The 22,610-nt window shown below is 42.5% G+C and overlaps 1 protein-coding gene across 4 annotated transcripts in view; it reads left to right on the top strand.

Annotated features, from left to right (window-relative positions):
* LOC127415772 (rho guanine nucleotide exchange factor TIAM2) overlaps window positions 1-14,209 on the top strand; it is a 110,781-nt gene extending 96,572 nt beyond the window's left edge. For all 4 annotated transcript variants that reach the window (XM_051654674.1, XM_051654673.1, XM_051654672.1 and 1 more), the window contains 7 exons: window positions 179-358; window positions 1,433-1,551; window positions 3,154-3,262; window positions 3,357-3,412; window positions 9,657-9,747; window positions 9,941-10,028; window positions 11,157-14,209. In XM_051654674.1, coding sequence (XP_051510634.1) covers window positions 179-358; window positions 1,433-1,551; window positions 3,154-3,262; window positions 3,357-3,412; window positions 9,657-9,747; window positions 9,941-10,028; window positions 11,157-11,733 — 1,220 coding nt within the window. In that variant the 3' untranslated portion in view covers window positions 11,734-14,209. The remainder of the gene's footprint in view (window positions 1-178; window positions 359-1,432; window positions 1,552-3,153; window positions 3,263-3,356; window positions 3,413-9,656; window positions 9,748-9,940; window positions 10,029-11,156) is intronic.
* Window positions 14,210-22,610: the final 8,401 nt, after the last annotated feature.

The raw sequence follows: 22,610 nt of genomic DNA, 5'->3' as shown, positions 1-22,610 counted from the left end.
ATGTTGAGTCAGAAAATGATCCACTTGTGTTCCCATAGCTCAGGTAACACTGATAAAAATGTATAGCTTGAATGCTTTGTAAGTCTCTTTGGATAAAAATGTCTGCCAAATGAATATGAAATGGATGCCTGATGGTGTAAATATATTAAATTATTTGATTTGTCTACTCTGGCGGCAGCTAAAACAGACCGGGCATTCAAAGAGTTCCTGGAGGCGAGGAACCCCAACAAACAGCACTCATCCACGCTGGAGTCGTACCTCATTAAACCCGTGCAGAGAGTTCTGAAGTACCCACTGCTGCTGAGAGAGCTGGTGTCTCTCACTGACCCTGACAGTGAAGAGCACAACCACCTCACCGGTGTGACACCTCACTCTACCCTTGTGTTTGACACTGGATATTAAAGGGATAGTTCCCTTAAATGAAAATTCTGTCATCATTTACTCACCATGTCATTCCAAACCTGTATAACTTCCTTTCTTCCCTGGAACACAAAAGGAGATGTTCACTCTGCTTTTTTTTTTAACATGCAACGATTGTAGATCTTGACCAGGGGCTATCAAGCTCCAAAAAGCCATAAAAGTACAGAAAGAGTTGTCCTTGTGACTTGTGTACTATGTTTCTGAAGCCATACCATAGCTTTGTGAGAAAAAAGACTGAAATTTAGGGGGGGTTCCCCTTTTTCCCTCCAATTTGGAATGCCCAATTCCCAATGCTCTAAGTCCTCGTGGTGGTGTAGTGACTCGCCTCAATCTGGGTGGCGGAGGACGAATCTCAGTTGCCTCTGCATCTGAGACCGTCAATCCGTGCATCTTATCATGTGGCTTGTTGAGCGTGTTACCGCGGAGACATAGCGCATGTGGAGGCTTCATGCTGTTCTCCGCGGCATCCATGCACAACTCGCCACACGTACCACCGAGAGCGAACCACATTACTGCGACCACGAGGAGGTTACCCCATGTACAACCGGGCCAATTTGGTTGCTTAGGAGACCTGGCTGGAGTCACTCAGCACCCTGGATTCGAACTTGCGACTCCAGGGGTGGTAGTCAGTGTCTTTACTCGCTGAGCTACCCAGGTCCCCGAAATTTAGGTTGTTATCCACCCATCGTAACTCAAATCTAACTAAAACGCGGCAAGTCTCATTTGGTCTAAGGACACGGCATTGACCTCATACTTTCACAATGAGGTGTTACTTCTGATGGTGTTTTATGGTGTTTTATGTTCTCAACAACTTATACACTATCTGCTTTAATTTGTATGTAAAAGAGCAGCATCAGCATTCTTCAAAACATCTCATTTTGTGTCCCAATTGTAGAAAAACAAGTTGTCATCATTAACCCTTGGGTTTGTGTGATAGCTGATTAAATTATCCTTTGTTGAGTCAGATATTGACCTGATGTAAACTGTCTCTTTTGTGTTGTCTCTGGTACAGATGCGTTAAAGGCCATGGAGAAGGTGGCCAGTCACATTAATGAGATGCAGAAGATCTATGAGGACTTTGGCACAGTGTTTGACCAGTTAGTGGCAGAGCAGAGCGGCGCTGAGAAGGAGGTGCATAAAATTCTAGAAATGCTTAAAGGGACCATGTTCTACCTTTTTTGTGGCATAAATATTTTTTATGAAATCTTAGCAAAAGGTTCTTGCTCCTAAAACAATAATAATTTAAATTGGCAAATGCTAAAACTTTTATATAAATCTGTTTTTATCCTAACCAGCCATCTGTGATGAGTGATAGGACATTTAGTCCTTCGCTTGGTTTTTATAGAGCACAAAAATCTGGTTCCATAAGTAAAAATCCCATAATTTTTTTCCATAAGGGAATTGATTTTTAATGATAACTTATAAACCTTTACAGACATACCTTCTGTGAGCTCTGAGGTTGTTAATCGATGGTATATGCTTCTGTTGACACCATCACTCCACATTATTTCAACTTTATTTGTTAAAAATCATGTTTAATAGTGGAATTCCTGGTGAAGAACTACACTACCCATGATCCTGAAGAGAGATCAGGGGCAGTGGTAGCTCAGCGGTTAAGGCTCTGGGTTACTGATCAGGGGGTTCAAGCCCCAGCACCGCCAAGATGCCACTGTTGGGCCCTTGAGCAAGGCCCTTGACCCTCTCTGCTCCAGGGGCTCCGTATCATGGCTGACCCTGCACCCTGACCCCAGCCTAGCTGGGATATGTGAAAAAAGAAGAATTTCACTGTATATGTGCAAATGTATAATGTGATAAATAAAGGAAAAAAAAAAAAAATTAATAAAAATTAATTAATTAATTAATAATAGATCCACCAATCAGAGAATTGCGGCACACAACACGCACCAAAAGACTGCTGTGCAGTCACTTTCATGATGCAATGTGAATTACGCAATCCAGTCGGTCTCCCTACACTTTTTGAACTACTTGTACATATATTTGTATAAATCTGAATATTTTGCAATAAAAGTAAAATACATTATTTCTGTACTTATCAACAACTTCTAATCAATAGTTTAATATTTTTCCATCATTTTTAAATCGATTACGCCATTCGCAATGCTTCATTGGTTTGTAGTTCATTACCTCAATAAAGATGTAAAGTACACAGAACTTTGTCTTTTTGTCCGATTTTCGCATACTTTTTTGCTTCAAATCAAAGTTTGTAATATTTTGATTCACCTTGGAGCTGATTAGTTTGGTTCACAGCTTAGAACTCTTTTATGAAGGATTTTAAGCAATCCCTATGGAAAAAAAATTATGGGAAAAATAATTTCAGAACCAAAATGGCTGAAAAAGTGGGCAGGCACTGTTGCACTCTATTGCTGAGGGGTTGCGCAGGGTAGTTCCTCCCACAGTAAAGTCTTGTTGGTTCAAAATCCTGTTTTTAAAGTCACTGTAAAAATATCTTGCTTGGGTAAAAATAAAAGGGGAAAAAATCCTGCTACACTTAGTTATTCTGTATATTAAATATCACATATGTTCTAATGGGCCATTGTTTCTATAGTGTATGCAAATGTTATTGGTTTGAAAAATACTCAAAAAAGCAAGGGCAGTCATCCTTTCTGTGTTATGTCCCCTTGAAATAATGAAATATGTGAATTTAATATCTCTGCAAGCATGTAATGATTAGGAAGTGAGTGACAGTCAAGTCAAGCCTATGCTCTCTGTCAGGTCAAAGAGATTTCCATGGGAGAGTTCATCATTCACAGCTCAGCACTCTGGCTAAACCCTCTGCCCTCATTAGGCCGCATGAGAAAAGACCCTGAACTCACCCTCTTCCGTAAGTCACATCTGATTAAACTGTAGAAAAGCTTGCCATTTATATAAAGTGTTTCAAAATAGGCAGTGCTAGTAATGTTTTTCTGTTCCTCCAGTCTTCAAGAGAGCACTCATTTTGGTGTATCGGGAGTTCAAACTAAAGAAAAGGATGGTAAGTCATCCTATGATATGTTCAGAAGTGCATCATAAAGCCGCATCATGAAGTGCATCCTAAAGCTGAGCATTCGCGTACAGGACACGTAACAGAATCTCGCAATCAGCAGAGTGCGCAAGCACTGAACACACGCCGCTCGATTTTTCTATCCCATGTCTTTGAACGCGCAGAATGCGCATGCGCCTGGAATTATTTGCACGAATTAGTGGATCCACAAGGTGGCAATACTCACATTTGAGCCGTTGTTGTCACGAAGAAATGCTATAAGAAGATGTAATCGCCAGTAAATAACAGAAGACGAAGGTAAATAGTCCTGGTTACTTTCATAACCTCCGTTCCCTGATGGAGGGAACGAGACGTTGTGTCGATGTAGTGACACTAGGGGTCACCCTTGGGAGCCCATAACACCTCTGATTTTGAAAAATGGCCAGTGGGAATTGGCAAGTGGAATTTGCATGCCACTTTCCCCGGACATACGGGTATAAAAGGAGCTGGCTCGCAACCACTCATTCAGGTTTTGTGCTGAGGAGCCGAGACGTCCTGGCCATTTCAGCATGTAGTTCAGTATTGTGGCAAGAGGGACACAACGTTTCATTCCCTCCGTCAGGGAACGGAGGTTACGAAAGTAACCAGGACATTCCCTATCTGTCACCCACTCTACGTTGTGTCGATGTAGTGACACTAGGGGTCCCTATACGCCACAATAAGCTGAACTGTGTTACGTGGACTGGCGGTGCGAGACGGGCAGACCGCTGTGTGCCTCGTAGCCAGCGCACCAGGCGGTCACGTAACCTCCCCCAATGCTCTTATTAGCGTCGAATGGTCCCTTCGGGGACAAGTCAACTGCCCCAAAAATAGGGACAGGCTAGCCCAGCCGTGGCCTCTTTTCCTCTTTTTTTCTCCCCAAAAAGAGTGGAATTTGTTTACCGACTGGGGGCCATAAGTGTCTATGTCGGGGGGGTGTCACTCCCAAAGGGAAGACACCGCGGAGACCACACCTCGCCTGGGGGGGGAGGGGGGGTATTTTGAGTGGAAATACGTCACAGGGTCTTACCGAGTCTTGTCGGAAGTATGTCATGTGGAGAAGTCCCATGGTAGGTCCTACCCAAGGGGGGAGGAGCTCTACAAACACGGTGACCGTGGGCAGAGGAACCTCTGCCTAAGGAAGACGCAGTTTACCGACAGGGAAACTATTTAGCAGAAGAGGGGTCACATGGGGTCACCTATGGGGAACCAGTGCATGTGGAGCACCTACTCCAGTACAGGGCTTAGTTAGCACATGTACTGGGCCGGCAGCGAGTTTCTCCGCAGACTCTTCTGCCACAGGGCTAAGGAGGAAAGTCATCCAGGGATCACAACTTTGTGAACACAACTGGGAGTCAAAGTGCACGTCTTCACTTCAGGGGAGGGGAAAGGCACTATGTGCAAGCGGTACACCTGGCCAGCTGTCCCGGAACTTACCTGCTCATACCTGACAATACACGGGATGAGACCGGCTCAACCCGGAGACTGTAGAACCTCGCAAAGGTGTTGGGTGTTGCCCAGCATGCTGCTCTGCAGGTGTCTGCTAAAGAGGCGCCATTGGTCAGGGCCCAGGAGGCCGCCACACTCCTAGTACAGTGGGCTCGTAGCCCCACGGGGGTGGCACGTCCTGAGCGTGATATGCCATCATGATGGCGTCAGTGGCCCTGTGGGCGATCCTCTGTTTGGAGACAGTGCTCCCTTTCCGCTGCCCGCCAAAGCAGACAAAGAGCTGCTCGGAGCTTCTAAAGCTCTGCATGTGATCCAAATAGATGCGTAAAGCACGCACCAGACACAGCAACGCCAAGGCTGGGTCTGCCTCCTCCTGGGGAAGTGCTTGCAGGTTCACCACCTGATCCCTAAACGGGGTCGTGGGAACCTTGGGCACATAGCCTGGTCAGGGTCTCAGGATCACAGGAGAGTAGCCCGGACCGAAATCCAGGCACGTTTTGCTGACAGAGAACGCCTGCAGGTCCCCTACCCTCTTGATGGAAGTGAGCGCAGTCAGGAGGGCAGTCTTCAAAGAGAGTGTCTTTAGCTCAACTGACACCAGGGGCTCGAAGGGAGCTCCCCGTAGATCTTCCAGAAGGACTACCGAGAGGTCCCACGAGGGGATGAGGCACGGTCTGGGGGGATTCATCCTCCTAGCGCCTCTCAGGAACCTGATGATCAAGTCGTGCTTCCCCAAATACTTACCATCTACTGCATCGTGATGTGCCGAAATGGCGGCCACATACTCCAGCCTCTCCTGCAGGAAGGAAAGCACCGATCTGACTGCGCATCTCTGGGGGTCTGGGGGGGCTTCGCCGGGGGGGCTGTCGCAAGGAGCGTGAGGTCCGGGAACCACGTCTGGGTGGGCCAGTAGGGTGCTACTAAGATGACCTGCTCCTCGTCCTCCCTGACCTTGCACTGACCTTGCGTTGAACCTGGGCGGGCACCTGGCGAACTGAATCACGTAGCCGAGTCGGAAGGTCCTGATCAACCACTGCAACGGGTTGGGGAGTGTGAGCCACGCCCCCAGGCTCAGAGCGAGGAGGACCAAGGGGACAGTCACGTCGGACTTACCGGCGGGTGGGGCCTCGCGACAGGGCAGAGCCTGAAGCGCCAAGTCGAGGGGGCTGGAGCCCCAACTTCTCTGGCCATGCTGAGTCTGGGAACATCGAAGCACTTACCTGGCTCCGGATACCCACCATAGGGCCGGTCAGGAAGGGGGAGGGAGGAGGAGAGTCATCCTCGCAGTCCGTCAGAACTGGGTGGGGCCTCGCGACAGGGCGGAGCCTGAGGCGCCACGTCGAGGGGGCTGGAGCCCCGACTTCGTGGCCATGCTGAGTCTGGGAACATCAAAGCATTTACCTGGCTCCGGATACCCACCATAGGGCCGGTCAGGGAGCGGGGAGGAGGAGAGTCGTCCCCGCAATCCGTCAGAACCGGCCTGGCGTGGGTGTGTTTGTGCCACTGCTGGGTGCACAGGGGCAGGGGGGCCACCCATGGAGCACCATACCTGCCATAAAGGAACGGTGGCCGGTTGTCGTGATAATGACAGCCGTGAGCACTGGATATGTGACCCAAGGAATGAGGAAACCTCTCCTTTTCTGAACGTGTAAGTGTCAACGAATCAAAGAAAAGGCAAAGGATTCTCCTCCCGGCCCTCCACCGGGGGATGGAGTGGTCTGCTTACCATCTCTAGGCCTGCAGCAGGTCTCCACGTGCCTGGGTCGCCCGTCTCAGGGGCTCTTTGAAGCCTTCCTCGGGTTCTTGGCAGCTGGCTGTGAGACGGTGGCATTTGCTTCCTGCGGGTGGCTCCATGCTGGGGCCGGGCCACAGGGCGGGCTGCGGCGGAGCCAGTGTTGTTGCGGCAGGAGGACACCCTTGGCGACGAGCAGACGAGGTGCGAGGTCTTGAACCGCGCCGATGCAGGATGTGCTGAATAGCCTCCATCTGCTGTTTCACCGCCGAGAACTGCTGGGAGACAGGGGCATCAAGGAATCGTACCTTGTCAGCTTCCCACATCTCGACCAAGTTGAGCCATAGGTGGTACTCCTGGACGACCAAGGTGGACATCGCCTGCCCGATAGTCCGCGCCGTGACCTTTGTGGCCCGGAGAGCGAGGTCGGTCACCGAGCGCAGCTCCTGCATCAATCCCGGGTCAGAATTGCCCTCGTGCAGTTCTCTTAGCGCCTTAGCTTGGTGCACTTGCAGGAGAGCCATGGCGTGCAGGGCGGAGGCGGCCTGTCCAGCGGCACCGCAGGCCCCAGTCACCAGAGATGACGTAACCCTACAGGCGCTGGACGGAGGTCTCAGGCGGCCCCGCCAGGTAGTGGTGTTTTGCGGGCACAGGTGCACCGCAACCGCCTTATCCACCTGGGGAATTGCCGAGTACCCCCTGGCAGCCCCACCATTGAGGGTAGTGAGAGCGGAGGAGCTCAGAGACCGGGTCCGGGCAGTGAAAAGGTGCCCGCCACGATCTTGTGAGCTCCTCATGCACCTCCGGGAAGAAAGGGGCTGGGGCACGGCCGTGAGCGGCGCTCTGGGCCCAGGAACCAATCGTCAGGTTGCGAGGGTTCAGGGGGGGTGGAGGGTTCCACTCCAGCCCGACACACGCAGCCGCCCGGGCAAGCATGGCTGCCAGCTGCGTGTCAGTCTGTGACTGGGCAATTGCACCCAAAGGTGGGAGCCCAGTCGAGTCCTCAGTGTCAGACTGGACAACCCGCTCTCCGATGCTGCAATCGAGAGCTCATCCACTTCGTGAGCACCGAAACGAGATCGCAAACTCACCCTGAGACGAGCTGGCGGTCTCATCCCAGCAGGGCAAACGAGCATACTGGGGAATGGGAGGTCTGTGGAGAGTTAACTGACGGAGTGGCTCCCATTGGGGTCCCCATATCGACCCCAGTGCTAACCAATGCGGCTTCAAACCCGTAGGTAGAAGGACCGAGGTGGGGAGCCGCTGGGGTGGTCTTTTCCTCTAATGAAGGAAAAACCATGACCGCAACATTGTCATGTTCACGCTCTCGCAGTGAGAACATGACCCGTCCACGAACGCTGTCTCCGCGTGGGCAGCAGCCAAGCACGTAAGACTACGATCGTGGCCATCGGAAGTGGAGAGATAATGACCGCAACCAGGAAATACACACAAACAGAGAGGCATCTTAAAAAGACACTCTCCGTTAATGCCACTTTTTTAGAAGGGAAAAATATACTCTTTCAGTAGGAAGAATATACTCTTTTAGCTGCTGAAGTGCCCGGGGGCGTTCTCTGCACTTCACCAGTGCAAGAGGAGGAGAAGCCGCTGTAATGAGCCGTAAATCCAACAGCTTTTCGAGGTGATTGGATCCGCAGAGTAATTCAGCTCACTGAACACAACCGCTCGGCTCCGAAGAGAAAATCTGAATAAGTTGTTGCGAGCCAGCTCCTTTTATACCCGTATGTCCGGGGGAGTGGCATGCAAATTCCACTCGCCAATTCCCATTGGCCTTTTTTCAAAATCAGAGGTGTTTGGGGCTCCCAAGAGTGACCCCTAGTGTCACTACATCGACGCAACGTCGAGTGAGTGACAGATAGGGAAAAACAACAGTCGTAGCGCACATACACCAACCATCTCTGTATACACGCACCGTCAAATGGAGTATACTTTGACAGGCTCGTGTTTGACTAGATGCAGACGATGAGCGCCTCAAAATTGAAGTATCCAACTTTTTCCTGAACGTGGAAGTGTTCCATGATTCGACTGTTTTTAATTTCTGGTCACAATGTCTTGACTCGCATTGCCATATGTTCTTAGCGTGTAAAGTGATGTTTAAGGTATTACATTTGTAAAAATTTTAAAAACAAAAAATGTGGCTCTATAGTGCCGATACTTCACAAATTCGAGATGACTGTTTTTTATTGATAGTGCCTCACCTGAGTGTGTAGATGTTATGAAGCGATGGTCCAAGCTTAGTAACGTTGATATAATTTACTACTTTGAGTTATGACAGCCAACAACAGCACAACTTGAGCCTGAAATTAATTTTTTATTCCAAAAAAAACCTTTGGTTGTCGTTCTCCATCTGGATCACTCGTTTTGGTAGTTTTTACATTGCGTCTCAAGACCAGAAAAAAACAAAAACAGGCAATTAGAATCATCATAGCGCTGCCCAGTGGTTGCTCAGGAAAACTGTGGATACTTTGGGATTAACTCTTGCCACTCTTACTGTTGCTGCAGTATATAGTGTGAATATTCTGTACAGTATGCACATTTTCTGTACGCACAGAATACCCAGATAACCTATTACATTTGCCAAAATAAGAGCACACTGAACAGAATATTGTACACACACACACACACACACATAATGCCATACACTCAACTTGGCCTTCCATTTCCAGTGTAAATAGTGAACCTCATATCAGCAATGACAAAAATATTTAAATAATTATTATTATTTCCAATATGATAACTGGACACCAGTCACTGAATTAAACATGCAACATGATTAAGTCATGTGACAACAAAGTAGCATACTTTTTGAAACATTTATTATAGAATAATATTGTTTCAGTTCATATTTTTGAAGGCAGTGTATACAGCAAGTAGTCAGCTATTATTCCGTTCCAGCTAGATTTTAATCACAAACATAGCCATAGAAAATATGCAGCAGATATTGTGTTTTTCTCTGTTTTACTTGTGTTAATTGCTCATATAGGCATGTGTATGTTTTTTATTTTTTTTTAACACTAGACTGCATCACGGCCCACAGATCTGGATCCTTTTAAATTCCGGTGGCTCATTCCCGTATCATCCCTACAGGTCCGACCTGGAAATTCAACAGGTTGGTGTGTGAAACATGATCTTCCAGTGTAAACTAAGTGATATCTCTGTTAAATATTAGGTTGACATGGATTAAACAGATGAGTTCTGTTTCTGGCTGACGGCAGATCTGAGAGAAATATGGTATTCATAAATGGCCAAATTTTAAATCCTCTCCATAACTTGCCTAAACTCCCTCTTCTTGTCTCTTTCAGGGTCAGAAAACCCTTGTGTTTGGGAACTTGTTCACACTAAGTCTGAAGTGGAGGGAAGACCAGAGATGCTTTTTCAGCTCTGCAGCAGGTAACAGATTAAATATGTAAATAAACTTGCATAAAATAGTGAACTGAAGGAAACGTATTTAACATGAGTTTTCTTACAGTTAGTATAATACTACATATTTATAAAACCAATATCTGCAGCTCTAAAATCTGATTGAATGAGCCATGTTTAAGCCACGTAAAGAAGCTAATATTCACACCTAATGAGGCAAGTTACTATGTTGCCTGACAGCTGTAAACAGCCTACAGTTAGGATGAACTGTATTACATGGCTGGAGAATTGTATATTGAGATTATTAAATGTAATTGTATTGTCTACCACAAGAGGTGGTGTGTTACAGTGATTTTTACTATGGTTAACAGAATTGTTGAATAAACTGTTTGAATTTTCATTTTCAAAAATTATTAACACGCCCTCATGTCATTTCAAAACCATATGATTTTTTTTTCTTCCCTAGAACACAACATATGTTTTAAAGAATGTTCCCATTGCTCTTTTCAATACAACAAAAAAATATGACTCAAAACAGTCAAGCTACAAAATTACTTGAAAAGCACCATCAAAGTACTCCATACATACAGTATATCTGGTGAGATTTTTTTAGGGATGATACATTTTATAACAGTTTATAAATATTTGATCATATTTATGGAAAATAAGGAAACAAAAATAACAATATGGACAAGGAGGAGGAAAGCTTCTGACTTTTTATTCCCCTTCTAAAAGGATAAAGTCTGAAGTGTGGAAATATTTTAAGATATAGTGACCACTTGATTTTATATTTATTTATTTCATGTTTATTTTTTATTTATTGTGTGTGCGTGTGTGTATGTAACTGTTCATTAAGTTTATTAAATGTTTATTAAACTTTTTTTGTAATCTATTATTTAAAAATGCTAATTTAGTGTTAAAGCAATTAAAATTGTCATTAAGAAAAACGATAAAGTATGGTTTTCTTTTAACCTGTACTGTAATGCAATAGAGTACCACGATAATACCATATACTGTGGACTTCACTGTGGACAAAAGCTTCAGGAATTATAACAGTATGAAAATTAGATACTGTCACATGCCTACTTGTGGCTTAATGCTTTATTGTACCTTTTTCAAATTGACTTGTTTTCTCATTATGTGTCTTATTGTATGCAGCAATCTGGAGAACAAAGCCAATGCGGTGAGGGCCATCCGCTCTCTCCTGAGAGAGAACGCCAAGCGGACTGCTCCAGTTGAGAGACCATTCAAGGATTTAAGTTCTAACTTTACCTTTCCCAGAAGGAGCCACCCAGGAGCACTAAGAACAAACTCCTGGCAGAGGCTTCCACCACAATCAAATGGGCCAAAAATGGGTTTATTAGACTCAGATGAGAGCATACTGTTTGATGGAGATGCTCATTCTGAACCTGCGCTCCCGAGCCACTTGCTCAGACCGTTCAGAGAGGAAAACTCTACTCTAAGCAAGAGATCTATGTTGTGTTCCTTGACCAGTGCCTTGGAGGCCCAACTCCAGAGACTTAACCTTGTAGAAGAACCACAAGGAATGAGCATGAGAAGCACCAGCAGCCTTCAGGGCAGTCAGGTGACATTGCTGGACGACACTCCAGGTCTGGACCTCAACATCATTCTGGCCAGGGACTACAGCATGCAGAGCCTGGGTTCGGTAGTTAACGAAGATTGTTTTTACGACACAGTAATGGGCATCCAAAAAGCCGCCATCCCCACCCTCTAGAGGAACTGGTGGTATAAAAATGAGAATGCACTAAAACATGACTATTGTGCCTAGGATTGGAAAGCTCTCACACAGCCTGTTTTATCTCTGTGGCTCTGTCCAAAACCTAGCGAGCTGCCTTACTAGACAGCATTTTAACATAGGCATACTCCAGATGCAAAAGCTGTTCCAAAAAGTATGCAGCAGCATTATGAGCACCACCGAACAACTTTAGCAGCAAACATAGCATGTGCTTTTACACCAGCAGTGTTTCTGCTGCAGAAAATGCTGCGCTCTGTACAGAAAATAAAATGGTTATCAGGAGTGAGCTATTGATAAGTTTTACAAACTTGATCATCATGAAATTTTATTTACATGATGCTGGTGTAATTTAATGTAGTGTTGTAGAATTCTTTCATGTAGTGACAGCCAACAAAATAAGCTCTGTTCATTTAGTGGAAGGGGGATGACGATGAGACTTTGAATGTTGTTTTGCACAAGAGAAACGGTTTGATCACTCAGTTTGGCCTAATCACTCTTAATTATACAGCTTAATAATATAGTAAGAAATAAGGAGCCGGCTGTTAGCATTGGCTGTGTATGGGCATTGCTGTTAAGCCAATAGACCTGCTGTCTATATAATAGTATATAATAGGCAGTTTTATTTAGTTTGTTTAAGCCTATGACTTGTACTATTATACTGTAGTTTTAAATGATAAAACTGCATGCCTGCTTAAGCTATGTAATAAATAATTTCATTTATTTATTAGTTTTTATTCCCTATGTGCTTTAATTCAAACAAAAACACACTAGACAACAAATATACTGTATGGTTATTCTGTGCAGTTTCTACTTTTTCGTGTCAACTCCTATTCATCATGTCCATCAGCAGTGCACTGTCACTTGAGCGTGAGCAGTGCAGCAAAAATAGACTCGCTGCCAAAACTCTCGCCACACTGCTGCAGCAACACTTCTGCCACGCTGCTTCTGCTTCCAATGTGTATACTTTGACCTGTTAACATGGGTGCCGGAAAAAGGCTTTTTTTCCAGTATGCGTCATGCATGCAACAGGCGTGCGGTTCACATCAAACGTGCTTTTGCATCCATCTGCGCTTTTTTAAATAGTTTTTCTATATAAACATGCGCTAGACAGACATCGTCATTCGTTGCGCCGCTTCTCTCTGTTTTTTCAGCATCTCGCACGGGAGCGTCACGTTTTTATGACGCAGTGTCAAGTTAAAAGAACTTAAACTTTTAAAAATGCATCTAAAGACACCTGCATTCTGTTCTATTCATTGTGCTGCAGTACATCTAGATTTTTTAACATAAGAAATTGTCTACATTTTCTTTAAAGACATTTTCCTTTGCAGAGAAGGAAACCTCATAATGCATTGACAATATTCATCCAAAATGGCAGACTATAAATTTGATTAGATACTGAAAAGTATCAGTAAAATAGTTTAGTCTAATTTAAAATTATTATAATTTAGCCAGCATTTATCTTTTTTTTTTTTTCTTCCTTTCTTTGGTTACTTATTAGAGTATTGCATTGTTAGCTTAGAATATGCTAACAACAACCTCTGTTGGAATCAGTTATTAGTCAGGCTTCACTATTGTCTCATATTGAACTCATTCTCAGAGTAGTGCTATTTGTGGAGTTGTTTGCCATTTGAAGAATGATCAGAATCAGTCTCTTATGAGATGTCATTTCAGTTATGATGCTATGTTAGAGGCTGTTCAAACAGGACACATTTCCGCAGCTGCCTATAAATATGCTCTGTTTAATTCCGTTGATCTCTATCTTGCTATTTTTAAATACAAGAACTCGTCCAGTGTGAACAGCCTTTTTGAAGATAGTTGCCTTTGCAGTCATTAGGAAGCAAGACAGCTCACTACTAGGGTTTTGAACAGAGCTGCTATATGGATAGAGAAAAACTTGATGATCCTGCCTTAAATTCAACACACTCTGAAACACAGTTTGTCTATCCAGAACATTCCATATGAACTGACACATGTACTCTCCGTACACGAGCAAAGACTGTTTTAGTGTATGTGAATACTGTATCTTTACGTTTTGCTAATTTGACAAAGGCTTTTATCAGCTCAGCACTGAAATGGTTTGATTTCCACAAACTGAGCAAGTTTTTATAAACCTGAAGTCTGAAATGAATATTTTGCCTAAATTATACTTGTGTATCTCTTTTGTACTTTTATGTGCACATTTTTATGTACAGTGAATATGATTTATTTTTTATTCAAAGGCATGTTTTACATAAATTAAAAACGTAAGATTTCTTTTTAGTTTAAGATATTGAATATACTGTTATTGCTATTAAGATATACTGTAAATGGCAATATGCTCTGCTGCCAGTTTTGGCTGTTGTAATTTATTTGTAAAAACATACTAAACATACATTGTGAAAATTAATTTTTCATATTTAATAAAGACTGTCTTCTATGATACTCACTGTTAGCAATAAAATCTTGAATATCTTGATATCTTATTGCATATGTTCTACATCTAATACCATGTCCTCCTAAACAGACATGGCCCAACAAGTTTTTAGTAATTCCAAAAAGTTTGTATGTTCACACTGGCAGAGAAAATTCTATGCAACACGAATACAGCCAATCAGAACATTTCAGCTATGTGGAGCACAATTTTGGAACAATGAGATTTTATTGTGGGAGGGGCTACCCATTGTGGTAAAAACACCATTTAAGAATATCACTGGAAAGAATTGAGCTTCAAATGTTGATTGAGCACATTGTCCACTGCTATATTTTAAGAGATGTTTAGAGATTCATTCTTCTGGCATATAAGACCCACAGAGTGCTGTGAATTATTAGGGTTCTTTCTCATTGGCTAACTAAATCCCTCAGCAACCATGAACCTGTTAGAAAGAACCAGAAAGAAAGAAGTAGAAAAAAAATATATTGAACTGAGTCATAATTACAACCCTTTTCTCTCTAGTTCGAGCTTGCTTTGTTCAGGGTTTTTGTGGGTGATGTTAATTGTGTACGTGGGTTCTGAGAGCAGATTTCTTTGTCACTTAGATTGAAGAGAGGGACTGGGGGGTGTTATTTCCTGCAAAAAGAGAAATGTTTGTTGAGGTTGATTGTCAGAGCATTGCTATACAGTTGCTAGGGTCTGATGGGTGATTGCAAGGTGGTTCCTAGACTGGCCAAGTCTTGACAATATTCTGCCCACTAGATATGGCCTGAATCCCTCCTTCAATGTAAGTCTAAAGTTTAATTTTTGTTGCCCAGGTGTCATGAGTCAGATTGCTCAGAAAAGTTATAGCACACCTCTCTTCAAAAAGCCCAAGCAAGCACCACTAATGATTGGTGTGGAAATGGCAAAGCTGCCCAAGCTCTCTGTTGCCACAGTAACACCTGTGTGTAGAACCATAAAGACGGCCCACCTCCCCAGCACATAAACTGTGAATGAGTCTCCAGCCTTATAGCTCTCCTTATCAACAGAAACAGTCAGAAGAAGGGAACAAATGCCTCTCTGTGGACAGATCTTTACAAGCGTGAGTGCCACTGATGGAGAAGCGTGGGAAGTAAAGTGAGCTGTATCTCAGAGTGCGCCCACTGGTTCCCAAAGCTGGGCTTCCCCTGCCGTCTCTCTGCTCTCAGCTGATCTGAGAGTGTTGAAGTAATAACAGACCAGACCAGGCACTGTTTAGACCCTCCTCCTTTCTCTCCAAACCTTCAGAGAGCCTGACGTTGGGTTCCTCTGCCTGGCTTCTACCTCCCCATTCTCCGAATCAGCTGATTTGGATCTCAAATTCAGTTCTTTGGGCCGTCTGCACTTGAGAAACAAAGGCAGGATGAGAATGGATCCAGAATTGGAGATACCTGAGGGATAGCGTTAGTCCAGAGTTTGGCTTTGGCACAGTCTTAACAAGGGCTGAAAAAGTGGTGGGAACATATCAAGCCAGGCATTGTGGGAGTGGATGCCGCGGACTGTCCAACTGTAGCTTGTGGAATGTGCTGTGCTCAGCGTCACGTCCACTCTCTGTCACGATTAGGGTGCCCCTGTCTCTCAACAGTACCTGGACATCACACACTTTGTGTGTGTTCTTGCGGACCACACGTGTGCATATGGGCATCTGGCATGCACAATATCAGGATAAGTTCTGGGTTAAGCCATCAAGGATGTACAACATACAGGTTAGTGGAGATGACCAGTCTTTCTAATTCTTTTTAAAGTGAACGATGAAGATTGCTGTATATAGAGAGTAATTTCTGGAAGCTTTTATGGTACATTATGTACAGTATTTTAGCTGAAGAGAAATCGATTTTATATTGATGGAGTCATACATTAGTTAGTGGTCACTTTAGTTAGTGGTCACTTAGTATCACTATAACTATTGCTCAAACTTAAAATATAATATGTAATATAATTATATATAAAATATTATAATAATTACATAAATGTAAAAGTATATATATATATATATATATATATATATATATAAAATGACATGTATAATAAAAATAATTATAAAAAATTATTGTAATATATATTAAATAATCGTATTATCAATTAATAATAATAATAATAGAATATAAAATAAAATATTTAAGTTCGGCACATAACTTGTTTTGCGTGTTTGTGCTACGGACATGAATAATACCTCAAATCATGTGGCTTAATGACGAGTTTTACTATTATATTTCTTAGCAAACATGTTCACAAGGTGGATAAATAAAAAAAAGATAAACTTTCTTTGGAGGCAATCAAGCCATATATGGAGACTAGAATAACATAGAGTCTTGAGGGTGGACTCTTTTGACTTTGGAGAGCAACCACTCAGAAACCCCCAGAAAATGCTCAAAAAACACCTCTACAGCAACACATTATAAAAAATAAAAATAAAAATACTCAAAACACTCAAGTGTTGTGGTGGGAACTTTTGCGTGTACCACGAACAAGAAGATGCAAAAGAAATTCAAATGTAAAAATCTAGTTGACATTATGTTTTATTTTTATGATCACCATCTCAATCAAAGAAATTTTGAGATCACAATTAGTTCCCCCAAATTTTTTCAATAAAGTTCTGTTTTGTAAACATTAGTAAACGCATTAACTATCATGAACTAACAATGAGCAATAATTATTTACTGTATTTATTTATCTTGGTGTTAATTTATAAAAACTAAAATTGTTCATTGTTAATTCATGTTAGGTCATAATGCATTAATCATTATCAACATAATCAATGTTAACAATAAATGCTGTAAAAGTGTTGTTCATTGTTAGTTCATGTTTACTAATGTAGTTTACTAACATTAATGAATGCAACCTTATTGTAAAGTGTCACCAAATTCTGTCATCATTTACTGCACACACCCTCATGTTGTTCTGGACCCATCTGACTTTTTTACTTCCATGGAACAGGAGATATTAGCCTCAGTGACCATTCACTTTCATTGTATGGAAAAAAAGATCCAATCAAGTAAATGGTCAAGTCATATGTATTTGGAACGACATGAGAGTGAGAAAATGAATTGACAGAACTTTTATTTTTGGGTGAACTGTCACTTTAATGGTCAGGAAAAACAATGTTGTTTCTCATGCAACAATGGAGAGCATTTGACATTGAGAGTAAATGAGTTGTTTCTACTAAGATGTGTTTGTGGCTGTGGATAAACAGTGATGGTGTGGGGTTGTGCAAATGTATTTTCCGCCACAGGCTGGAACAAGCAGTGCTCATTGTTTAATGACAGATATACAGTCTGTCTGTACTGCTGCTCTGTGGACTGCTATTGTGTAGACCCTCTTTCATTACTGACCCCAATCACCTTACATTTCAAGATGTTTTAAAAGATCTAAAAATCTAGCTTAGGTTTATCGGCAGTATACAATAAGAATTATAATGAGACAATTATAGAGCTCTGTTATTATATTAAAGGGATAGTTTACCAAAAATCTAAAATTCAGTCATCATTTATTCATCCTCATAACACTCCAAACCTAAATGATTTTTTTTTTTCTTCCATGGAACAGACAAAATACAATAACTCTTTTCCATTCATAAAAGCACTATAAAAGGAGTCCATACGACTTGTGCACTACATTTCAAGTCTTCATATTCCATATGATAGCATTGGGTGAGGAACTGACCAAAAGTTGTTATTCACATATCTTCCCCTAAAGCTCTCAAATCTCAGTCACGCTAATGCACATTCAAACCAGACTTATCTCAGTCTGAATTCGGCGACAGTAGATCGAAAGTTTCACAGCTGAAATCATTCTGTGCTTACCGAAATTCTAATCACTGCCCTCAGTGGTCGAAGCTAGAAAGTGTTGCTAAATGTATTGGGCGCGTAAGAGCTCTAGTTTCCGGGAGAAATGAACACAGATTGGCACAAAAAGCGAGTAGTATTTTTAGTTAGATGTAATACAGTCAACAGGAATGCATATTTTATTAACTTTAACCCAAACCCCATACTCAATGGAGTATAACAATTCTGAGTGACTATTTGCACTAGGTGTAAACAGCACCAGCAACACAGCAAAGCTACAGAATTTGCACTCCAATTGTCTGGTGAAAAAACACTGAAGACAAACAGAACCTCTAGTGTCGCTGCAGTGCTGTGGGGTGTTAAGATGTGCATTTCTTCATGCGCACAATTCGGCTTTCATTCCGCATTTTGTCCCACATTTTCCCATCCTTTTTCCTGTAATAAATAAAAATTTATATAAAGGTTAATTTCCTCACAGTCATGGTCATGGTTATGGAGAGAGGTGAGAGAAAGGTTTAATCCGGGCATAATTAACCATGATTTTGCTATAGTAATATTGTAGTAACCATGTTTTTGGCGGAAACCAAAGTTTTAAAGCAATTAACCATGGTGTTATACAGTAATATGGTGTTAATTTATGTTACATTTTTTGGTTAATGCGATTTGACTACCATGGTGATACAATGGTTACTATAGTAAAACCATGGTTAATTTTGTGTGGGAAGGTTAGGGTTAGTTATAGGGGTAGGGGTTGGTCTGTGGGACTCTATAGGGGCTTTCACACTGGCTGCTTAGTACGAAACAGAGCACAGTTCACATGAAAAATGTATAATGTGAAAGCTGTTCTGTGGACCATGGTACAGAACCCTGGACTACCTGTAAGAGTTGGTCTGAACTCGGTTGCAGTAGAACTGTTGCGCGGTTCGCATGAGTGAGAAAGCAACCTGTACTTGAGTCGGGTCTGCATTTGTTCAGGAAGTAAAATAACTTGTGCATGATTTAACCATGATGACATCATCAGTTGCACAAAAACAAACAGACCTGAACCATGAGTGTGCACACAGATTTGCAAGTGTCGCTTGTGCTCATGGTGTGCAAAATTAATAAAAAACACAAATATAGCAACTCACATTGTGTTCTCCATCATGTGCACATTTGTTATGATGCAAGTTTATGACAAAAAAGCACTGGGGTTCGACAGAAACATGAGTGAGTGTGAAACAAGACCAGCGCTACAGGAGGTCCCCAGGAACAATCACACTCCGATTCGGACCGCAGCAAACGTGCGGAGTATGAAAACCACCTAAATATGTGAATGTGTTTAAGTGAACATGATTACTTCCTGCTTTGCATGGTACCAGAACTCGTGTTTCAGAGGTTGCTCGCACTATGTGCCACAGGAATAAAAAAACAAAAAACAAACACATTTTAACTGATGTGGGATGCCGCTTGTCAGTAATTCAGCATTATGGGGTCAAATGGGTAGGAACATGTTGTTCAAACATGGTGCCTCAAGACGTGTCGTGCCTGGTTGACATCAATGACATCAAACCTTTATTGGCCAATGGTTCTCGGCTGTCTTTTTACTGATTATGGCACAATGCCTTGTTGTGAATGTTTTGAATAAATTCAAGTGTGAATGATATTTGAATTAGTAAATGATGGCAGAATTTTCATATATGAGGGAACTATTCCTTTAAATGTCAACATTGCAGTATACAGAGTATGGAGTCGCGTGGCGCCATGCGGGGGTTGGATGTGTGAACGACGAACTCTGTGTACTTTGCTAGTTTTTCAATATTTTTATATCATAACTGGTGAGATTCGATACACTCTGCTACATAACTGTTCTATGAAGTCAACATGTCAAAGAATTCAAATTCTTCGGGCTCTAGAGACATTAAAAGACACTTATGTGCTCAAGCTGATACCTCAGGGCCGCAGACAGGTTTGGAAGGTGCAGTGGGAGAAATTCAGCGGCAACTGTCGAGCATGTCTGTAATGCTGGCGAAGGTCAGGGAGACAGGCCCCGATCAATTCTGGCCAAATTTCTGAGATCATCCGATAAAGATCTCGAGTTGCGATAGGCGAGGAGCAAAGGATAGCTTTCTTTGAAAAACCACAAGAAACTTTGCGAATTTAACAAGAGAGAAACGTGATAGATTCAAGGAATGCAAAAAACTCTTACATCAATGGAAGATCACTTTTGCACTGATGTTTCCAGCCAAACTGAGAATAGATACTAAGGATGGCCACAAAATATTTACATGCCCACAGCAAGCATTGTCTTTCATAGAGACAATGGGGTGAGTAAGCCATTTGGTGATTTTCATGTGGCCCCCAAGTGAGCTTGTCTCCCTGAACATACACTTGACTGTCTGAGGAAGCTGGGCACCTTTTTGTTTCTTTTTGTGCTGACACCGCCTAGTGGCTGGAGTTTGTTTTGTCTAGTATCACTCCTTCAAGAAACTCTTGCAGCGACGGGGGATTGCTTTTGCACTGATGTTTCCGGCCAAATTGAGAATAGATACTAAGGACGGCTGCAAAATATTTACATGCCCACAACAAGTGATGTCTTTCATAAAATCAAAGGACTGAGGAAGTCATGGTGTGTTTCTCACATTGCTCCCAAGTGAACTTGTCTCGCTGAACATACACTTGACCATCCGAGGAAACGGGGCACCTTTCTCGTTTCTTTTTGTGCTGGTTCCGGCTAGCGGCTGGAGTTTGTTTTGTTGAATTACACTCCTTCGGGACAGTTATGGATGAATCTGCTCATCCTTTGTGCTTATGACTCCTGTTGGCTGGAGTTTGTTTTGTGGAGTGTTTTTTGCAAGACATTAGAAGGATTAGGTCATCTGCTGCACTCATGAACAGCCGGCTCACTAAACATTCGTTTGACTGTCCGAGGAAGCTGAACAGCTTTTTGTGTGCTGCTTCCACTAGAGACTGGAGTTTGTTTTGTGGAGGAACACACCTTCGATACACTTTTGTGAATGAATCTACACATTCTTTGTGTTTATTCTGCTTATTGGCTGGAGTTTGTTTTATAGATTATTTTCTGTTATGTAATTCTGTCTCACAAAATTTGTATAGAAACACCGGACTTGAGCAATCTGACGGCAAAGTTGTCGCGGGGGCTCTCATAGGCATACATGGACTGTTTGAGTTTAGAAGGATGGACGCCGGTTGGCGCTGTCGTGCGTTTTTCTTTTTTCTGTTTGTTTGGTTCGGGGGGAAGTTCGGGGTTTGACTGTTGCACTAATGTTGGTCTTTATAATTTAATTTTTCACACACGATCTATTTTTTCTAACATGTCAAAATGTCAAATGTTAATATGAGTGGATTATCTCTCTCCACATAGAATGTGAATGGGTTGGGGCACCCCATAAAAAGAAGGAAGGTTATTTCTTTTCTTAAACGTAAGAAATATTATATAGTGTTTCTTCAAGAAACGCATCTTTCCCCACATGAAGATGAACAATTTGGGAAGATATGGGATGGACATGTTTTCTTTAGTGCTGGCTCAAGTAAGAGCAGAAAAGTCATTACATTGATAAGTAAACATCTACAATTCAATGCAAAGGTTGATTTTGGCTAATATTTATGCACCTAATGCTGATGATCAGAACTTTTTTATGGATCTTGAAGGGATATTGCAAGCCGCTGGCACCCCTAATGATATAATATTGGGAGGAGACTTTAATCTTTTGATGTACTCAGTCCTTGACCATAGTGAAGCAAAAGTGTGTAAGCCCCCTAGAGCATCATTGACGCTTCACAGGATGTGTAAAAATCTTGGTCTTACAGATATTTGGAGACTTTTAAACCAATCTGGGAGGGACTATACATTTTTTTCATCAGTCCATAAGATTTATTCTAGAATATATATATATTTTTTATATATCTAAGTCCCTCATTTAGTCTGTTGTAGATTGCTAAATTGGAAGCATCTTAGTCTCAGATCACGCCTTGGTGTGTTTAGAGGTGTTGCCACATACGGAGAAAAAGAAATCATATAGTTGGCACTTTAATGTATCCCTTTTGCAAAATCCTGATTTCCAACAAATGTTAAAGGCTAAAATCAATGTTTATATGGAGACCAACTGGTCCACAGTATCCTCTGTGGGCATGGCTTGGGAGGCACTTAAGGCAGTTCTTAGGGGCCGGATCATACAGTATGCCTCATTCATCAAAAAATCCAAAGCATGAGAACTCGTGGAGTTGGAAGGGAATATTAAAAGTGCAGAGGCAGAGCTGAAGCGCTGAATGTTGTCTGATGGCCTCAGAGAATTGACCCGATTGAAATACAGATATAAAACTATTTTGTGACAGAAGGTGGAGTTTTGGCTATTCAGGGCAAGACAGTCATAATTTGAGTCGGGGGTAAAGCAGGGAAGCTTTTGGCTAGATATATAAAGCAGAGAGTGTCTTTTTCTACCATTCCCTCAGTGAAATCTGCTGGTGGTGAAATATTTACCTCAGCCATTGATATTAATAATGCTTTTAAAGAATTCTATCTTGATCTCTATAGTTCCACATCTTTGTCTACCGATGAAGACATTAGAAATCTTGGAGAAGCTTGATGAGGTCATTAAGGCCTTGCCTACAGGCAAAGCTCTGGGGCCAGATGGCTTTGC

This window comes from Myxocyprinus asiaticus, chromosome 25, assembly GCF_019703515.2.
Source record: "Myxocyprinus asiaticus isolate MX2 ecotype Aquarium Trade chromosome 25, UBuf_Myxa_2, whole genome shotgun sequence".
NCBI classification, from domain to species: domain Eukaryota; kingdom Metazoa; phylum Chordata; class Actinopteri; order Cypriniformes; family Catostomidae; genus Myxocyprinus; species Myxocyprinus asiaticus.
The sequence above is the reverse complement of the archived record's forward strand: the minus strand, read 5'-3'. Positions and strand labels throughout refer to the sequence as shown.